The sequence below is a fragment of the Procambarus clarkii genome, chromosome 67, assembly GCF_040958095.1.
Source record: "Procambarus clarkii isolate CNS0578487 chromosome 67, FALCON_Pclarkii_2.0, whole genome shotgun sequence".
In the NCBI taxonomy this organism is placed as follows: domain Eukaryota; kingdom Metazoa; phylum Arthropoda; class Malacostraca; order Decapoda; family Cambaridae; genus Procambarus; species Procambarus clarkii.
In genome coordinates, this window is record NC_091216.1 from 31,365,172 (window position 1) to 31,386,732 (window position 21,561).

General features: G+C 40.9%; 1 protein-coding gene across 1 annotated transcript; it reads left to right on the plus strand.

Annotated features, from left to right (window-relative positions):
- The first annotated feature begins 1,979 nt into the window (after positions 1-1,979).
- On the plus strand, positions 1,980-12,216 carry LOC138355427 (keratin, type II cytoskeletal 1-like). The gene is made up of 5 exons (XM_069310319.1): positions 1,980-2,044; positions 3,046-3,063; positions 3,191-3,244; positions 3,558-3,684; positions 12,046-12,216. The coding sequence occupies exons 1-5, from the start codon at positions 1,980-1,982 to the stop codon at positions 12,214-12,216; spliced, it is 435 nt and encodes a 144-aa protein (XP_069166420.1).
- Positions 12,217-21,561: the final 9,345 nt, after the last annotated feature.

The following is a 21,561-nucleotide window of genomic DNA, read 5'->3' on the forward strand; positions in this document are numbered from 1 at the left end:
TACACAAGTTTCTAAAGGCCGTCATTATGTTAGCCAACCTGGCATATGCCGCTGATGTTTTCTTCTTGATATGGGCTTCAGAGGACAGGTCTGGCATGAAATTAACCCCCAGGTCTTTCTCTCTCTCTGACTCTTGAAGTATTTCATCTCCCAAATGATACCTTGTATCTGATCTCCTGCTCCCTACACCTATCTTCATTACATTACATTTGCTTGGGTTAAACTCAAACAACCATTTGTTCGACCATTTCTGCAGCTTGTCCAGGTCTTCTTGAAGCTTCAAGCATCCCTCTCTGTCTTAATCCTTCTCATAATTTTGGCGTCGTCACCAAACATTGAGAGAAATGAGTCTGTACCCTCCTGGATATCATTTACGTATCAGAAACAGGATAGGTCCGAGTACAGAGCCCTGTGGGACTCCACTGGTAACTTCACGCCAATCTGGGGTCTCACCCGAACTGTAACTCTCTGCTTCCTATTGCTTAGGTACTCCACTGGCGCGCCCTACCAGTTACTCCTGCCTGTTTCTCCAGCTTATGCATCAGCCTCTTATGGGGCACTGTGTCAAAGGCTTTCCGACAGTCTAAGAAAATGCAAGCACAACTAGGTGAGTACACACACACGCGCTGCCAGGATGCTGCTCCTTGACGTGACTTTTCAGTCGTCGGTGACTTATTCTAGTTCCTCCCGACACTCTTGCCCTAACCTCTTCCCTTTCCTGCTGAGTCCACTTGCGTGTTACTGGCCCTGGGGGAGTCCACTTGCGTATTACTGGCACTGGGGGAGTCCACTTGCGTACCTCGGACTCCTCTTGAGTCTGGTGTTTACCCTTGTCTCTGGTCACGTTTGGTATTGACTATTTGTTCACTTTATCACTGTTTTTTAAAATATGCAGGGTATTTTACCCCTTATTTATTTCTGTACCCTCACCCCCCTTCCCCCAAAATGGCGAACTACTAACCTTACCTAGGATGGAACCTTAGAACAGTTGACTAACTACCAGGTACATATTTACTGCTAGGAGAACAGAGGCATTTCAGGGGCAGGGACATTTCAGGGGCAGGGCAGGGACAGAGGCAGGGAACATTTCTATCCCGCCCATGAATCTAAACCCGGGATCTCCGATTGTGGATCGAGAACAAAAGCCAGTTGTACTACGAAACCTCTTTATCTTTACCAGCATGGTGAGCTCAAGTTCCCTTAGCCTTGAGGTTAAATTACCTTAGCCTTGAGGTTAAGTTTCTCAGTTTTGAGGTCAAGTTCCCTTTACCTTGAGGTTACGTTCCCTCAAGTGAAGTCAAATTTCCTCAGGCTTGAGATTAAGTTCCCTCAGCCTTGATGTTAAGTTCCTCAGCTGCTCCTCATAGCTCAGCACTCGAAGCTCAGGGTGAAGTCTTGTATGAAGCCTCAGGATTTTCTGTATTTATTCTTATAATTTTATTAAATTGGGATTCCACTCTGTAATTTATCTTCCCATCATCTAGTTCTGTCCACGAGGTCTCCGAATCCCGGTCCTAAATCTGATCACCTTGCATTTATTTCTATTTTAGTCTAGCAGCCAACTGCTAGACCATCTATCTAGCTTCTTCAGGTCCACCAAAGCTTTCTGCAACTCTTCTCTGATCTGATTCATGATTGATTGACAAAGATTAAGCCACCCAAGAGGTGGCACGGGCATGAATAGCCCGTAAATCTGATTCATGTTACTTCCTCTGTTATATTACTGACAAGAACATGAAGAGTATTGGCTTGAATACTCATCCCGGTATTTTTCATCCTCTTCTCATCCTCATCCTCTTCTTGGTATTTTTCCCCGCTTCTGATTTCTCCAATTTCACTATTATTAAATATTTTCTCAACCAGATTACCGTATAACTTTTAACAGAATGTTGACCAGACCACACACTAGAAGGTGAAGGGACGACGACGTTTCGGTCCGTCCTGGACCATTCTCAAGTCGATTCAAGTCTATTAACAGAATGGTTCTCATGTTCGTGAATGAGCCCTCGATGTGGAACACCGTCGAATTCTTCCTGGTAGTCCAGTAAGATGCATTCAACCCATCCCTATCTTCCCTGCGGGATCATTACCATCCTGTTATTGAACTATACCGAGTTTGTTGAGCAGGACTTCAAACCTGCGAAGCTTTGTTAGTGGCGTATTTCAACATGTGTCCGTTTCTGATTAGCTGATCTAGGAACTTGTAAGGACACAGCGACACATGTGTCACGTCAACGACACAGACCTGCAGTTTTAGTGCCTCTTGGCTTGGTTTGGTGTTGGGCTTAAGGTCTAATATATTAACCTACGGAGGGCTATTCTGGCCACTGCAATACCTTTCTGACCAACCAGTTAGTATACCTGATGAGGACAAAAGTAAACCCAGCAGTGTATATGCAGACGATAAGTCACAATAACGTGGCTGAAGTATGTTGACCAGACCACACAATAGAAAGTGAAGGGACGACGACGTTTCGGTCTGTCATGGACCATTCTCAAATCGATTCTCAAGACATTCTCTCACAATCGACTTGAGAATGGTCCAGGACGGACCGAAACGTCGTCGTTCCTTCACTTTCTAGTGTGTGGTCTGGTCAACAGTAGTGTATACATACACCGCGAAGCGAGGGAAACCTCTCTTGTGTAATATATATATATATATATATATATATATATATATATATATATATATATATATATATATATATATATATATATATATATATACACTTAGTACCTCTTATATTAACCTCTGGAATACAAGCTACAAGAACCCCTGTTCTTACACATGGCCCTCATTCAATTATCAGGTTACTGGTTACTTTGGCTCTGATTCATCTGGCTATTGTGAGTGGGGGCTGCAGTATTCTTAAGTTACCATTCTGGATGCCTTATGTTTTATTTATTCTTGTTAGTAATTATGTTTGATCTGGATAAGAAACATTTAAACTGATTTGAGTGTAACATGACGATTGGACGTAGTATAACATTAGATTAAAATTGTGTACGAATTTTGTTATATGCCAGGTATTGTGTATATTCCAGGTACAATGTATATTCCAGGTACAATGTATATTTCAGGTACAGTATATATTACAGGTACAGTGTGTATATTCCAGGTGCAGTGTGTTTTTCATGTACAATGTATATTCCAGGGGTATGTATATTTCAAGTACAATGTATATTCCAGGTACAATGTATATTCCAGGTACAATGTATATTCCAGGTACAACGTATATTCCAGGTACAGTGAACTGTATCATATTCATAGAAGGTTCAATTAAGTTTTCACATAATTTGACTACATACATGCATTAAACTGAAACCGAAAAGATTTTTTTTTAAATATATTTGAATAATATAACAATATGTGAATGGTCTCTCTCAGAAGGTCTTGAAGAAAAAACTTTCCCCAAAATAATGAAATGGCCTCTAAAGAAATGGTCTCTCTAAAGAAATTGTCTTACAAAATAAATGGTCTCTCAAGGAAAGTGGTCTCCTCTCAAGAACGGGCCTCGCTAAGGAAATGGTCACTATAAGGGAATAATCTGGCTTAGGAAATGGTTTCTACTCGACAAGGCCTTCTTCAACTTGGTCTTCACAACTGACAACATTATAGTCCTCTCCAGACGGGCAACAAATATTGGTGAGAGGCCTGACAGTTATTCAGCAATTATTGTTGCTGTAAGTGTGTCGCCACACTTACAAACCTCGAGGACGTCAACCAAACCAGGGGCCAGATTCACGAAGCAGTTACACATGCACTTACGAACCTGTACATCTTTTCTCAATCTTTGGAAGGCTTTGTTTACAATTATTAAACAGTTGATGAGCTCCGAAGCACCATGAGGCTGTTTATAACAGTAACAACAGTTGATTGGCAAGTTTCATGGTTGTAAATTGTTAAATAAATGTAACCAAAGGCGTCAAAAATTGAGGACAAGATATACACGTTCGTAAGTACTTGCGTAACTGCTTCGTGAATCTGGCCGGAGGATTACTCAAGCACTTGAGTGTCTTAATTACGAAACCTATAAATCCTCTTGTCAATCACGGCAGTTTAGATTATAATTTAATAAACAGTTTATGTGCTCCGAGGCTCCATGAAGTTGTCTAAAGCAATAATAACTATGGGTTGTGAAGTTTCCAAGCTCGTAAACTGTTTAATAAATACAGGCTAAGCTGCCACGGTCGACAGAAGATGTACAGGTTTCGTAAGTAGAAACGTAAATTGCTTGATTGATATCCTGACTCAGAATCTTTAGGAAGTCTTAGCCCTATATAGCGTTTAGCCTTACAGTCACATCTTAACAAGTCACTAGAAGAGGTCAACGTGCCATTTAACTGTTAACTAGTCTGTTAACTTGACTGGTGATTATTCACTAGGAAATGGCAAGAGGCTATATAATTTAAAACAAATATATGTTCCGCCAATATTATGAACAGATATATTATGAACAGATATATGCGTTTCCAATATCTGTCGTATTTTTTGACAAAGGTATAAGACAAATTTTCAAAAATTTCTAGAGGACCACAAGATAATGAAGGAAGATCAACGTCCGTTCGTTCCAAAAGCAAAAATTCAGCAGAACGAATCCAATAGAATTCTTTAATTGTGTTAAAAATAAATGATGGTCCGAATTCCATCCCCCCCCCCCCTCTGCCTCACGCAGGCGCAATATACTAAAACTTAAAGACAAATCATTGATAAATTAAAAAAAAAAATAGTACCCTGAAACAGAATACAGAATCAAACAGATTTGATTTAAAGACAGATTTTCCTCAAAGGATACGACAAGTGGTATTACACTGGCAATCATTCGACTTAAAAATGCGTATAAATGTGATATTTAATGGACAAGTCTCAAAACTCCCCAAATCTTGTGCAGATCACACTAGGATCTGTTGGAATAAAGACTAGCAAGGTGGCCTGAGACACAGGGAAGATAGCGTTAGGAGAGGAAACTTTCAATTAGCGGTTTTCATGACGTTTTGGAAATCTTAGGAGAACTTCCTGCCCTCCTACCAGAGGTCCTACCAACCTTCTGTCCTACCTACTACCTACCTACCTACCTACTGTCCTACCAGGTCCTACAAGAGGACCCTTAACTCGCTGTAGAAATAGCCTAAGCTACTCTATCCCTTTGAGATGTATTTCTTTCTTGTCTCAATAAACATACTTGAACTTAACTCGCTGTTTTGGAAAAAAATATAATAAAATTTAATTGGAAAATAAATTTATATTTTGAATTACGTCGATATTTGGCCGTAGCGCATACGAGCGAAAAGCAACATAATTTGTAAGAGGACGGGTTGAAGTTAGCTTCAGTTATATTGCAGTAATATAAAATATGAATAGAATATATAATACCTGAAAAAGAAACAAGACTTTCCAAGATAAGAAACTTGTCCAAAAGTATGCAATAGCAATAATACAAATAATAATAATAATAATAATAATAATAATAATAATTATAATGTCTTATTCATACACTGTTCATAGGATCATATTACTGTGGTTATTAAGTGAGGTACAATATTTGTATATATCAGCTACCAACATACAAAATAAACAAAATTGTATATATGTATTTTAGTTAGCAATAACGCCAGAAGAATGCGTGGTAACTTAGCTTAAAGAAACAAAATGTAGTACACTACACCGAGTCTATACAAACAGTTCGCCAGATCACACCTAGAATTCGCTGTAAAAAAAATTTGGTCCCCCCAAATTACAAAAATGATGAAAGCAGACTTGAAAAAGTTCACAAAAAGGGAGACTAAACTAATAATCATAATCAAATTTGTATTTGCCCTAGGAAGTAGTACAGTAAATTGTTAATAAGTACGTTGGAGGATAAAGTGATTGTTCGGTGTTGCTGCTCAACTCTTGTGTTCCAGCTAACACCTGAGGGTTGTTTTCCAACTAACACCTGTAAGGTGTTTTTCAGGAGACACCTGGAAGGAGGTACTAAGACTTATCTCATCATTAAGATACGAGCCCGATACACAACCCCTCGAAAGAGCTAAAAATGATTTCTGTGGCGGATCGTTGATTGCAGGCAGATCTAATACAAGTCAGCAACTTATAGACAAAATTTGCTACATTCGATTGCATTTTGAGAAGGTTTGGCATATTCATGAATAAGTTTAGTAACACGTGGTTGTCTCTCACATGGGTCAATAGGCCTTCTACAGGTGTCCTACATTACTATATTCCTAAATATAGTAGTATAAGTAGTATACTTAGTAATATACTAAGTATAGTAGTATAAGACGGAGACAATGGAGAGAGAAGCATACTTCTCTGTTGTCTTCATCGTGTTGTAGCCAGAGAATGAATGATAACTTAAATGAAGATAACCTCGTTCTTATTCTAACGGGTGATCAAGAAGTGACCCAATCGGTTTTCTTTTATTTGTCTCATCTATCATCTTCTTTCAGGAACATGCAGTCGTCTTAGGAACCACACTGGCTTATCATTGTCATGTCATAGTGACTATATCCTTGTGTTTACTGTCACTCATGTCAGAGTGATTATACCCTTCTGTCTACTATCACTGTCATATCATTGTAACTATATCCTTGTGTCTACCGTCATTCTCATGTTATAGTAATTATACTCTTGCTTTTAGTGACATGTCTATAATCATTATAACTATTTAATTTGTCCTCTAGCATTGCTATAGTCCTTTCAATAATATAATTACTGGAAAACTATAGTTAACTATTGAAGGCTGAGACCTTGTTAGAAGGAAAACGACAATAAATAACAAAACAAAAGAGACGGAGAACATATACAAGAAAATTTGTTAGGATATAAATGCTGGTGTATACATTTGGGCATTGGCAATTCAGCCTGAACAGCTCCCAGTGATAAGTGAAAAGTGTTGCCATAGAGTCGAAACTGACAAGTATTGAAAGAACAGCAGCTGGAAATACTGGAGGAAACAATGACTGTATAACTAGACAAATATATTCACGAATGTTGAAAGAAATGATGCAGGGCCTCTTAATGTACCTCACGAATTCCTCTTTAATGTTTCATTGACGAGGGGAGAGTTGCCAAGCAATAAGAAGACGGCATCAACATTATGCAAGAAATGTAGACAAGGAGATGCTAAACTGTAGCCCATTGTTACTGACGAGTATTCTCCGTAAAGTTCATGGTGGGTTAATTAAAATGAACCTTACATCTAGACAGAATTTGCTATGCAATTATGAACATCTAGACAATTTGGTATGTAATTATGACTATCTAGAAAGAATGTGATATGTAATTATACACAAAAGCTTTAAGGAGGAATACGAGTGAGTGACGGAACTGGTGAACTACTGCAACTGACGGCAATGAAACAAGACAGTGATGGGTAGAGAGCATTTTTCTAGACTGCCAAAGAGCATTTGACACAGCTCCACTGTGTCAAATGCCTACTACACAAACTACTACACAAACTTGAGGCGCAGGCGGGAGAGAACGGAATAGCACCGGAATGGGAAGGACCGTACCCAAGAGATAGTAGATCTATCTTCAGACAGCAGGCTGCTGGTAAGGCATGACCCAAGAGCCGAGATTCGATTTCGTATGTGCAAATGGATTTCAAATAATTGAATAAACACACAGATGATCGGGACAGGAATGAGAAGATCTCATACGCAGTAAAGAATGAGGAGAAGACATCTTCAAACTAAGAAAGGAAAAGCCTTGGAAGTAGACAACCATTGCCAGACAGACATTATATGGACAACCATATTTATGTTGGAAAAAATCAACATAAATAACCTTGGCAGCATATACTAAACTGGCCAATGTCCGCACAAAGCCTTAAGAAACTTGTACAAAGAAACCTGGACAACATTTACAAACACCTGGAGAAACATAAAATCAAACTGGAAGAGATCCAATGATTTTACAATAAAATTCGTTCCTGAGCTAAGGAGACTGATCTTTGAAGATTGAGATAAATTGACCTTACTACACTGGAAGGAACAGTGGAAACATGTTAGTGATATGCAAGATTTGTAGAGGACCAGGGGAGAAGGGACGAGGGGACATAAATGGGAACTGGAGACACGAGTGAGTTATAGAGATATAAAAACTTAGTGTAAGAATCGAAAATAAATAGTAAATAAATGGGTAAAGAAATGAAATAAATAAATAAATGCTTGCTCAAGCACAACTAGGTGAGTACACACCTAGTGTGTTTACACACACACACAAACACACACACACACACACACACACACACACACACGTCTTGGCCGATGAGCGGGCAGCTTTCGGAAGTCGCAGTCCATGGATCCAGGTTTGATTCCCGGCCGAAGCAGAAACAAATGGACAGTTTCTTTCACTTGAGGTTTCTGTTCACCTGTGCAGTACCTGGTACCTGGGAGTTAGACAGCTGCTACGGACTGCTTCCTGGAGATGTATGTGTGTGTGTGTTAGTGAGAAATATATGTAGTAGATATGATATAAAAATTAAGTCTGGATTCAGAAGATTAGACAATCGACGGTCAGAATTAACAAGAATTAACAACTCCTGTTAACAGAAGTTGTGCCTGTTAACAAATTAACTTAACAGGCACATATAGAAAATACAAAAAACATATACACACACACACACACACACACACACACACACACACACACACACACACACACACACACACACACACACACACACACACTTAATATTAATGAAACTTCTAGTAAGAAAAATAATATAAAAAAATGAAAATTTATGACAAATGATGTTCTGAAGAAGGAAATTTGTTATCGATTTGTAAGCTAAAAAGTCGAATATTTATCCTTAACGAAAAAAAATTTGATTGGTGGACGATTGTTTGGTTAAAAAATAGAGAATGGCTTAAAAAAGTAAATATTTCTGGTGGGTTTGGGTTGGGGAGTGTTTGGGGGGGTGGTTGTGGGAGTGGTTAGGGGGGGGGGGTCGGTGGGGTGGGGCAGTTCGGTGGGGTGGGGCAGGGGTGGGGGGGGGGACGCATTCATGGCTCAAAATGAGGGGATATCAGAATAGCTGAAATAATACTGGAGGCGAGATAAGTCCTGGGAGTAAAGGTGGATGTGTTTGTGGTAAATATGTAGAAGTGGCGGTGGTGGTGGTGGTGATTATGGTGGTGGTGGTGGTAGTTATTGTGGTGGTACTTGTGTTAATGGTGGTGGTGGTGGTGGTGGTGGTGGTACCCACTAAGTGTTGCTTGTTTCCGTTTTACTTGGGCGGAGTATGAGTATTTATGACTCGTATGGTCGCTTCAGTAAGATTTTGTCCCATGTGTTTAACAACTTCTTCTGCTCTGTTGAATCTAAGTTGAAATCTTAATGGGTTTGTAACTGTGCACTGTGTTAGATAATGTTCCAGTGGTCTGTCGGGCATTTGTCCACAGTGTGATGATGGTGGTGATGGTGGTGGTGATGGTGGTGATGGTGGTGGTGGTGCTTGTGGTGATGGTGGTGGTGGTGTTTGTGGTGATGGTGGTGTAGTAGTTATTGCGATAGTGGTGTTGGGGTGGTAGTTTTTGCTGTGTTTGTAATAGTGGTGGTGGTGGTGGTAGAAGTGGTACTTACATAACAGTACTCACCTGTCAGTGACTCCGGGGGAGTGAGTTCTAGCTCATTATGCCCCGCCCAATACCCTTGTACCTGCTGCGTTACAATTTAATTATTCAAACGTTCAGGTTTTTTGTCACATCTCGCCTTAAAGTTTTGGAGGTAGGTGGTTTCCACGACTTTTTTAAGTGCATTCCACTTATTGACTACCTCATACAAGCTTTGTGTCATCAGCAAATATTAATATGTATGAGCTTGCAAACATTAATATGTATGGGTAGGTTGTGCACATAAATTAGGAACAGCAGTGGTCCTAAGACTGAGCCTTGTGGGACCCCACTTCTTACATTCCTACAACTTGAAACCCTCCCTCTGACTGTGACACTGTTCTCTGTTCCCTACACAGGTCAGTGTTTTCCTAGTTATCCCAGCCTTGTGCAGGCGATGAGTCACAATAACGTGGCTAAAGTTAGTTGACCAGACCACACACTAGAAGGTGAAAGGACGACGACGTTTCGGTCCGTCCTGGACCATTCTCAAGGCGATGACGTCGTCGTCCCTTCACCTTCTAGTGTATAGTCTGGTCAACATTATCCCAACCTTCTGTTCCATCTTGTTCACCAGCCTCTCACGAGGAACAGTGTGAAATACTTTTTGACAATCTAGGAAAATACCGTCGACACAGACTTCTTTTTCATGTCTTATTTTAGTGACGCTGTCATAGAACACAATCAGGTTTGTCAGGCATGATTTTTATTTTTCTTAATCCATGCTGTCCTTTTGTTAAGTAGTTGGTCGTCTCCAGGACCTCCATCATCCTCAACCTGGTTACTTTCTCCAGCACTTTACATGGAATACTTATCAATAATACCAGTCTCTAATTTAGTGCCGCCTGTATGTTCCCCAGTTTGAATATTTGGGTTACATTTTAATTTTGTCAGAATTCTGGGAGTTTTCATGTTTAGGGCATTTTTATTAAATAATTTAGATAATGGTCGATAAAGGACTTCGACAGCCTCCTTCAGCAGCCATGATTCCATAGATTTTGTCACTTGTAATGCCTTCATGTGTTTTTTTTACCTCTTATAGAGTGATTGCAATGTCATCCATTGTTTCCTCCGACCTTTCATTACACAACGTTGGTCTCCATGCTGGTTCTATTATAAAGAGCTCCTGAAATCTTTTGTTGAGTTCACATACTTTCTTATCATTTTCTGTGAGAATTCCCACTTGTCATCAATCCGAGTACATGGTTCGTCACTGTTGTTTTTCTTCTTATATGGATATAAAACAGCTTTTGTGGGTCCTTAACCTTTATCACAATGTTATTTTCATTTTGCCTCTCAGCTTCCCCTTCTGACGAGGGAGTATTTGTTTCTGGTCCTCTTTAGTGCCTCTCTAAATTGTCTTCTGTTTCTAATTATCTTTACCTTTTCTAGGCATATTTTTCTGTCCTTTCTGTAGCTTCCCTGTTTTGTCTGTTGAACCTGGGGATTACTTTACTTCTCTCGTGGACCTCCTGCTTGAGGAGTGTGAAAGGCACATTTACCACCAATGAATTTCCATCATCTTATTTGATCTCGTCCCCCCTTCCATTTCTCATTTCCATTGCATTTCAAGCAGAAAGTGTCTCATCTTACTACTGTCCGTACATCTGTAGTCTCTTATCTTTAACAGGTTTCTTTGGGTAAGCAAGTCCTTCAGCTCCACTCCTCAAGCATAATAATGCAGTAGTCGTTAGCTCCTCGAGGCATCCCAAACTCCATTTTTTCAGCCTCACGATGAACACCATTTCTTGTGGTAGTTAAGATCTAGCTCTATATGTCTCGCCTGCTTGTAACAACTATAGCATTCCAATTTTATGCTGACGTTCAAATTCTTTATAGAATCTCGCCTTAGAGCTGTAGATGGAGGTGGCTTCCAGAACTTCTTTCAGTGTTTGTCGTCTGTTTGTTGACTACTCACACAGGGTATGAGTATTTCCATTTATTTCCATCTTCCACCCGTGTCCTCTTTTCCTACTTTCTCGCAAATTGAAGATTCTATCCTTGTATACTGTATCTATTCCCCTTAGTATCTTGTATGTGTGGTCATATCCTCTCTGTTCCTTCTCTCTCTCCTACGGTTGGGAGATTTAGCTTCTTTAGCATTTCCTCGTAGCTTAATCCACTTAGTTCTAGCTCCAGTCTTGTGGCAAACCTTTGTGGTTTTCTTATATTTTGGCTTTTTATGCTTCACCAGCTGCGGATTCCATGCCGGTGCTGCATATTACAGTATTGGTGTAACAAATGTTGTGTAGATTACCTTGAAGGAGTCCTGATTTAGGTTATTAAAGGATGCTATTATAGTTGCCAGCGTTCCATATGCTGCTGATGTTATCCTGTTTGTGTGTGTCCCTCAGGTGTTAGTGTGGGAATTATGTTCATTCCAAAAGCTTCCTTTCTGACTCCTGTAGTTGTATTCCTCTTATGGTGTAGAGGCCGCCTGTTGGTGGTGGTGGTGGTGGTGGTAGTGTTGGTAGTAGTGGTGATGATGTTAGTGGTAGTAGCGGGAGCGGTGGTGGTAGTGGTAGTAGTGGTTATGGTGGTGGTGGTGGTAGCAGGAGCGGTGGTGGTAGTAGCGAGGGTGGTAGTGGTAGTAGTGGTTAAGGTGGTGGTGGTAGTGTTGGTAGTTATGGTGATGGTGTTAGTCGTAGTAGCGAGGATGACGGTGGTAGTAGCGAGGGTGGTATTGGCAGTAGTGGTTATGATGGTGGTAGCAGCAGCAGCAGCAGCAGCAGCAGCAGCAGTGGTGGTGGTGGTGGTGGTGGTAGAGAGGCGTACACCCAGCAGTGACGGGAGCGATGCGAGTCAGTCTTGGGCCTGTAAGATGGCGGCCAGGCGGCGGACATGTCCAGGAGCACCCGCCTCCACACTACCATGGCTGGCTGGCTGGCTGAGTGGCTGGATGGCTGGATGAATGGCTGGCTGGCTGGCTGAGTGGCTGGATGAATGGCTGGCTGGCTGGCTGAGTGGCTGGCTGGCTGGATGAGTGGCTGGCTGGCTGGATGAGTGGCTGGCTGGCTGGATGAGTGGCTGGCTGGCTGGATGAGTGGCTGGCTGGCTGGATGAGTGGCTGGCTGGCTGGATGAATGGGTGGCTGGCTGGGTGAGTGGCTGGCTGGCTGGATGAGTGGCTGGCTGGCTGGATGAGTGGCTGGCTGGCTGGATGAATGGGTGGCTGGCTGGATGAGTGGCTGGCTGGCTGGATGAGTGGCTGGCTGGCTGGATGAATGGCTGGCTGGCTGGGTGAGTGGCTGGCTGGCTGGATGAATGGGTGGCTGGCTGGATGAGTGGCTGGCTGGGTGGATGAGTGGCTGGCTGGGTGGGTGGATGAGTGGGTGGCTGGATACATGGATGGGGTAGTTGGACTGATGGGTGGATGTAATGTGAATGGATGGATGGATGGATGAATGGATGGATAGATGGATGAATAGACATACACACACACGCGTGGCTCAAATTTACAATCCACGAACCCTCTCCATTCTGATGTCTCTGCTCTCACTGTAACCCTTTGCTTCCTTCCTGAGAGATACTCTCTGACCCATCTTAAGACCCTTCCAGATATGCCAGCCTTCTTTTCTACTTTGAGTAGGAGTCTTTCAGGCGGGTTCATATCAAATAACTGACTGTCAAGAAATATTTCTTAACATTAAGCTATATAGTCTTACGGCTTAGTGTTTTCTCCTGATCTTACCTCTTAACCTTAAACAAATGTCAAGGAACATGCAGTCAGTCCATCTCTCTCTCTCTCTCTCTCTCTCTCTCTCTCTCTCTCTCTCTCTCTCTCTCTCTCTCTCTCTCTCTCTCTCTCTCTCTCTCTCTCTCTCTCTCTTTCTCTCTCTCTCTCTCTCTCTCTCTCTCTCTCTCTCTCTCTCTAGTTTGATTTATGTCATCTTCTTATAGAACTCCAGCAAGTTTGTTAAGCAAAATGTTCTTTTACTAAACCCACGATTGTGCCTTGAGACAAAACTGTTCTGTTAAAAATGTTCTACTAGCCTGCTTAGGATCAGCCTCTATAGCAACTTACAGGGATTACTTGTTAGTGATACGGGTCTGTAGTTTCACGGTTGCTATCTTCCCCCCTTTCTTGTAGATTGACACCACCTTAGCCATTTTCCAGCTGCTATCAGGAACTTAGATAATATTAAGACTGTATAATATTATAGTCAATATTGCAGCGTCATAATGGTTCATGTGCCTCTATGAGTATCCAAGGCGATATTTTGTCTGGTCCTACAGCTTTTGTCACATCCAGTTCCTGTAGTTGCTTTCACTAAATCTTCAGGTGTCACTGTTATTTCAGTGAGGCTTTTCTGTGGAAGTTCCCACTCAGTTTGGGTTCTAAGTTCTATTGGCAAATCAGGCTCCAGCTTAAATACTTCCTGTAAACCTTTATTAAGTTCCTAACATTACCTCCTCATTATTTTCCATGTGTCCTCCTTCGCTTCTATCAAGTCTGATAACCTGCTCATTCACAGTCATCCTCCTGATATAGTAGAACAGTTTTGGCTCGGACTTAGCTTGTATGCACTATCATTCTCATACTGTTTCCCTGCCACTCCTAGATTCTGTGTACTCATTTCTGGCCTCTTTGTATGCATTGCGATTTCTTTCAGTTGTGTGTTCTCTAAATTTCTTCCATTGTCTTTTGCTTCTTCTCCTTCTCGCTTTCAGACACTTTGAACCACTCGCTAATGGTCTTCTTGCTTTCCTTAACCCTTATGGTGGTATAAATCTTTCTTCACCTTCTTTGAGTGAGTCTGTTACCTAGTCCATCATGTCCTGTGTTGATTTTCCTCTGAGTTCTCTTCCCCCTTGCTATCAGCTTCAGGAATTCTCTAACCTTCTGGCATTCCCCTCTCCTGTATGCTAGTCTTACATTTCCCACCTTGTTACATCTTGTTATGGTCTTGATTGTCACAAAGATTAAAATACAGAAGTTATTGGCTCCTAATGACATTTCATAGTAATTTTTTCAATGTCCATCTCATTCTGTGTGGAGATTAGCTCTAGCCTAGCTGGTTGGTCACCGCCCCTTCTTGTTTCTTCCGTAACATGTTGCATCAGGAAGTTCCTCTAATTCTACAAGTTTCTACAAGCTACAAGCTCTCCATGTTTCAGCTCCTTTTCTCGGGTACATCGTTGGTTTGGCCACGTTTGAAGTCTGCCATTACCAGGAGCTTTCCTGTCAAGCTGTCACGACTTGGAGGATAGTCAAGCGAGCTCTGTTCGTAATTTCACAGCTACAACCACTTCCTTCTCACCACCTAATGAAATGATTACCGCAATGCAGTCCCTGTGGATTCACCTAGTTGTGCTCGCTGGGGTTGAGCTCTGCTCTTTCGGCCCGCCTCTCAACTGTCAATCAATCAACAGTTACTAACTGCTAACTATTTTTTATCCCACACTCACACACACAGACACACACACACACACACACACACACACACACACACACACACACACACACACACACACACACACACACACACACACACATACACACACACTAAAGGTAAACTTCACTTCACTAAAGGTGAAGGAAATAATGACTGCCAATCCACAAGAAGTTGACATAATAGCACTAGAGATCTGCTATGAGGATGATAAACTAATGATGATAAATGCATATAGTCCACCGCCAAGCAGCACATGGTCAAAGGAGGAGCTAGATAGTAAACGTGAAGGTCTTATAACAATAATGAGAGAGATTATAGCGAGAGCGGATAACGATAGATCACGACTGTTGATAGTCGGTGACTTCAACTTGAAATCCATAGACTGGGAAGCATATGAAGCTAAAACAGAAGATTTTTGGACCTGTAAATTTGTAGACCTCATCTTGGAAACATTCTTGTATCAACATGTTAAACAAGCTACGAGGATGAGGGAAGGGGACGTTCCCTCCATGCTAGATTTGATATTTACCAGGAAGGAGGAAGAGGTATTTGACATTCAGTACCTTCCTCCCTTGGGTAAAAGTGACCATGTCTTTTTGGGAATAAAGTATGCAATGCGTTATAAGCTGGAAGAAAATAAGGAGGTTGAAGCAGTTGAAAAACCAGACTTCAGGAGAGGACATTATGGTGACCTTAGAAATTTTTTTAGTGAGTATAATTGGACAGACTTGATGCTAGGCAAGGAAGTGAATGAGATGTATGGCAAGTTTTGTGAAATATATGATAAAGGCACAAAAAAATTTATACCAAAACAGAGATGCAGAACTAGGAAACAGGATTGGTTCAATAGAAATTGCGAGAGGGCTAGAGACCGAAAGACACAAAAATGGAATCAATACAGGAAGAGGCCGAACCCCCAAACATACCAGCGATACAAAGATGCGAGAAACAACTACACGGCAGTGAGGAGAGAGGCAGAAAGAAATTTTGAAAAAGGGATTGCGGACAAATGTAAAACAGAACCAGGTCTATTCTATAAATTCATAAACAACAAATTGCAGGTAAAGGATAATATTCAGAGGTTGAAAATGGGAAATAGATTCACGGAAGATGAAAAGGAAATGTGTGAAACACTAAACGAAAAGTTCCAAAGTGTGTTTGTACAAAATGAAATCTTTAGGGAACCAGATACAATAGGAATTCCAGAGAACAACATAGAACACATAGAGGTGTCTAGAGACGAAGTGGAAAAAATGCTCAAGGAGCTCGGTAAGAACAAAGCAGCTGGCCCAGATGGCGTTTCACCATGGGTTCTGAGAGAATGTGCATCTGAGCTCAGCATTCCACTTCACCTGATCTTTCAGGCATCCCTGTGTACAGGAATCGTAGCAGACGGGTGGAAACAGGCTAACATAGTTCCAATCTACAAAAGTGGCAGCAGGGAAGACCCCCTCAATTATAGACCTGTATCATTGACAAGTGTAATAGTGAAAGTATTGGAAAAACTAATCAAAACTAAATGGGTAGAACACCTAGAGAGAAATGATATAATATCAGACAGACAGTATGGTTTTCGATCTGGAAGATCCTGTGTATCGAATTTACTCAGTTTCTATGATCGAGCCACAGAGATATTACAGGAAAGAGATGGTTGGATTGACTGCATCTATCTGGACCTAAAAAAGGCTTTCGACAGAGTTCCACATAAGAGGTTGTTCTGGAAACTGGAAAATATTGGAGGGGTGACAGGTAAGCTTCTATCATGGATGAAAAATTTTCTGACTGATAGAAAAATGAGGGCAGTAATCAGAGGCAATGTATCAGAATGGAGAAATGTCACAAGTGGAGTACCACAGGGTTCAGTTCTTGCACCAGTGATGTTTATTGTGTACATAAATGATCTACCAGTTGGTATACAGAATTATATGAACATGTTTGCTGATGATGCTAAGATAATAGGAAGGATAAGAAATTTAGATGACCGTCATGCCCTTCAAGAAGACCTGGACAAAATAAGTATATGGAGCACCACTTGGCAAATGGAATTTAATGTTAATAAATGTCATGTTATGGAATGTGGAATAGGAGAACATAGACCCCACACAACCTATATATTATGTGAGAAATCTTTAAAGAATTCTGATAAAGAAAGAGATCTAGGAGTGGTTCTAGATAGAAAACTATCACCTGAGGACCACATAAAGAATATTGTGCAAGGAGCCTATGCTATGCTTTCTAACTTCAGAATTGCATTTAAATACATGGATGGCGATATACTAAAGAAATTGTTCATGACTTTTGTTAGGCCAAAGCTAGAATATGCAGCTGTTGTGTGGTGCCCATATCTTAAGAAGCACATCAACAAACTGGAAAAGGTGCAAAGACATGCTACTAAGTGGCTCCCAGAACTGAAGGGCAAGAGCTACGAGGAGAGGTTAGAAGCATTAAATATGCCAAAACTAGAAGACAGAAGAAAAAGAGGTGATATGATCACTACATACAAAATAGTTACAGGAATTGATAAAATCGACAGGGAAGACTTCCTGAGACCTGGAATTTCAAGAACAAGAGGTCATAGATTTAAACTAGCTAAACACAGATGCCGAAGAAATATAAGAAAATTCACCTTCGCAAATAGAGTGGTAGACGGTTGGAACAAGTTAAGTGAGAAGGTGGTGGAGGCCAAGACCGTCAGTAGTTTCAAAGCGTTATATGACAAAGAGTGCTGGGAAGACGGGACACCACGAGCGTAGCTCTCATCCTGTAACTACACTTAGGTAATTACACAAGAAGCAGCCCGAAACAGTTGTCTAACTCCCAGGTACCTATTTACTGCTAGGTAACAGGGGCATCAGGGTGAAATAAAGTCTGCCTATTTTGTTTCTGCCATCACCGAGATCGAACCCGGACCCGAGTATTACGAGTCCAGAGCGCTGGCAAATCAGCTATCAGACCCCCACTGCGAGTGTGTGTGTGTATGTGTGTGTGTGTGTGTGTGTGTGTGTGTGTGTGTGTGTGTGTGTGTGTGTGTGTGTGTGTGTGTGTGTGTGTGTGTGTATGTGTATGTATGTGTGTGTGTGTGTGTGTGTGTGTGTGTGTGTGTGTGTATGTGTATGTATGTGTGTGTGTGTGTGTGTGTACTAGCCTAGTTGAGTGAGGTTGGCAATGCCAATAAGGATGGGACTAAAGATGGTAGTGGAGAGGCCACTGAAGATTCTTACACCAGAATCTGTCCAGTTGCTGTACCTTCTGGTATCAGGGGTACACATAGTACGGCCACTGACCAGCTGCTGTACCTTCTGGTATCAGGGGTACACATAGTACGGCCACTGACCAGCTGCTGTACCTTCTGGTATCAGGGGTACACATAGTACGGCCACTGACCAGCTGCTGTACCTTCTGGTATCAGGGGTACACATAGTACGGCCACTGACCAGCTGCTGTACCTTCTGGTATCAGGGGTACACATAGTACGGCCACTGACCAGCTGCTGTACCTTCTGGTATCAGGGGTACACTCACTGACCAACTGTTGGTCACATTACAATGATTTAAGCTGAAAATCCACGAAGACACGTCTGAGAAGAAGCGTACAAGTCAGCAGGAAGTATTAACAGTCAATGTGATAACTGAAATAATACGGCGGAAGTTGGAAGTGAATGGGAAATAGAGTAGCATATTAAAAATAGAAGTAGAAGAAAATATAGAGATGAAGGAAATATTATCAGAGGCAATAAACACCTAGTTATCAAAAGTTGATGGTAATTATATTATCTTCCTCCTCTCCGGTTCAGAGATTGTGTTATACTTAACAGTAGCATATCAGTGAGCTAGTATGATGTGAAGATTGGCCGATGTTGAGTGCTCAGAGGAGGAGAAGAATCTGGAACAAGCGTTCATCTAACGCTAATTCCTACTGGGAAAAACATGGTTGTTAAGGCCTCGAGAGCTCGATATGGAATAGCATTGAAAACTAACCTGACAGCTTCACATGCACACTTAATATGGAAATTATGACCAGCTTAGATTAACAGCTGTAGACATGATTCTACATGACAATCTAACAGCAAATAACAATCTTTTGACGCTAGTTACACAATTATTAATGTTATATATATATATATGTACACACTCTCATACATACATATACATATATATATATACGTATACATATATACATACACATACATATTTAATCACCCATATAAATACACACATCAATAATCTTTCGTGTCACAAGTGATCAACAAGAGGCTCACAACAGTCACTATACAAGGCACTTTACATCTATGGTGAGTCACACAGTTACTAGTCCTGCTGCACACCCACCCAACTGGGCGGCAGCTTTACAGTCATGTGCATGCATTACTTACAGTGAGCAAATTTTGGATACTTTGCTAAGATTTCGGGCAGCACATCATTATGAATGAAGTACCTACAGTTTTCTTGAACACTATTGATGGTGTTATCTCTACATTCCGCGATTTTTTCACATTCCATTAAATAATGACGCAAAGTATGCGAGTAGTTCTGCTGACAGTTTACATTTAGTCAAATCTACATCAGCAGATGTTACAAATTCCCAGAGGTACTTGTAGCCGAGCCTAAGCCTAGCAGTGGTAACATCTAGAAGTCTGCTAACATTATTGGATGACCCATAGACGTGCGGTTCTTCCTGCATAATAGAATGATGATAGATGGAGTAACTGGTGTGAATTTCACTTTGCCTCAGGTCTCCGAAATTTAGTTGATATTCCTGGGATATTGCTGCCCTCAGGCTGCTCAAAGGCAGTCCAAGATGGCAACAATTCCCTCTTTACAAGCAAAAGTCTTGGCCAACTGATCAGTTCTATCATGCATTCGGAGACCAATATGGGAAGGAATCCACAGGAGACAAACTCTGACTCCATCATTGATTATTTCACCATATCTGTGTCTAGCTTCAGATATAAGCACGTCACAGTTATGCCTTGGGTATATATATATATATATATATATATATATATATATATATATATATATATATATATATATGTCGTACCTAGTAGCCAGAACGCACTTCTCAGCCTACTATGCAAGGCCCGATTTGCCTAATAAGCCAAGTTTTCTTGAATTTATATATTTTCTCTATTTTTTGTCTTATGAAATGATAAAGTTACCCATTTCATTATGTATGAGGTCAATTTTTTTTATTGGAGTTAAAAATAACTTAAATATTTGACCGAACCTAACCAACCCTACCTAACCTAACCTAACCTATCTGTATAGGTTAGGTTAGGTTAGGTAGCCGAAAAAGTTAGGTTAGGTTAGGTTAGGTAGGTTAGGTAGTCGAAAAACAATTAATTCATGAAAACTTGGCTTATTAGGCAAATTGGGCCTTGCATAGTAGGCTGAGAAGTGCGTTCTGGCTACTAGGTACGACATATATATATATATATATATATATATATATTTACATAATTGTAACATAAATTTACATAACATAAATTTTAAATTTTACATAAATTTACATTTATGTAACTCCTTTTTTGTAACAAACTTCAAATAAAACAAATATATATATGTGCACATATAAAAGAATGGGGGTGGTAGAAGATAATATTAATGTTCAGTGAGAAACCACAAGGTCTCCTCTGAATACTTTTTATTTTCTTCTCCGAGGCTATGGGTCCCCAGATTGGCACCAGAGGTGGTACCCTCACAAACTTATATTTACATAATGTATGTATGTATTATGTTCATTTTGGAAAGGAAATATTACTTAAAAACTCACTCATTTAGAACTTTATTGGTACATAAGGCAAATACTAGATCAGTGTGGAGTATTTTTTAGAGAGCGAGAGAGAGAGAGAGAAAAAATACAAGGAAAGAACATACAAAAAAAGACAGGTAGAGAAAAAAGATTGACAGAAAAAAGCATAGAGAGACAGACAAAAGGCGAAATAAAAGGACGGAGACAGAAAAAAGACAGAATGACAGATAAAGAAGATGCAGGGAGACAGAGAGAGAGAGAGAGAAAGAGAAAAAAAAGAGAGTCAGAAAGAGAATAAAGGGAAAGTCCTACCATAAAGTGTGCAGGGGGGCGTGCAGTGTTCAGCAGGACAAGTGTCAGGACAAGGGTAGGGAAGAATGAGTGAGTGGGTTTGTCATCGCAGCTCTGAGGACAAACTTGAATATGCTGCTGAGTGCTGACCCATACTCATCTTATACTGGGCTCATTCTAGTGCCTTGTTCTCATACTGAGCTCATTCTATTTCCTTGTTCTCATGCTGGGCTCATACTACTGCCTTGTTCTCATGCTGGGCTCATTCTACTGCCTGGTCCTCATACTGGGCTCATTCTACTGCCTCGTTCTCATGCTGGGCTCATTCTACTTCCTTGTTCTCATACTGGGCTCATACTACTGCCTTGTTCTCATACTGGGCTCATACTACTGCCTTGTTCTCATACTGGGCTCATACTACTGCCTTGTTCTCATACTGGGCTCATACTACTGCCTTGTTCTCATGCTGGGCTCATTCTACTGCCTTGTTCTCATGCTGGGCTCATTCT

What these genes read in the sequence shown, in the direction of transcription:
- LOC138355427 (XM_069310319.1), top strand. Translation starts at nt 1,980, where the DNA reads ATGGTTCTCATGTTCGTGAATGAGCCCTCGATGTGGAACACCGTCGAA. An exon ending in AGGTACAACGTATATTCCAG is followed by an intron (nt 3,245 to 3,557) that starts GTACAGTGAACT and finishes AATCTGGCTTAG; the next exon opens with GAAATGGTTTCTACTCGACA. An exon ending in ATTCAGCAATTATTGTTGCT is followed by an intron (nt 3,685 to 12,045) that starts GTAAGTGTGTCG and finishes CTTATGGTGTAG; the next exon opens with AGGCCGCCTGTTGGTGGTGG.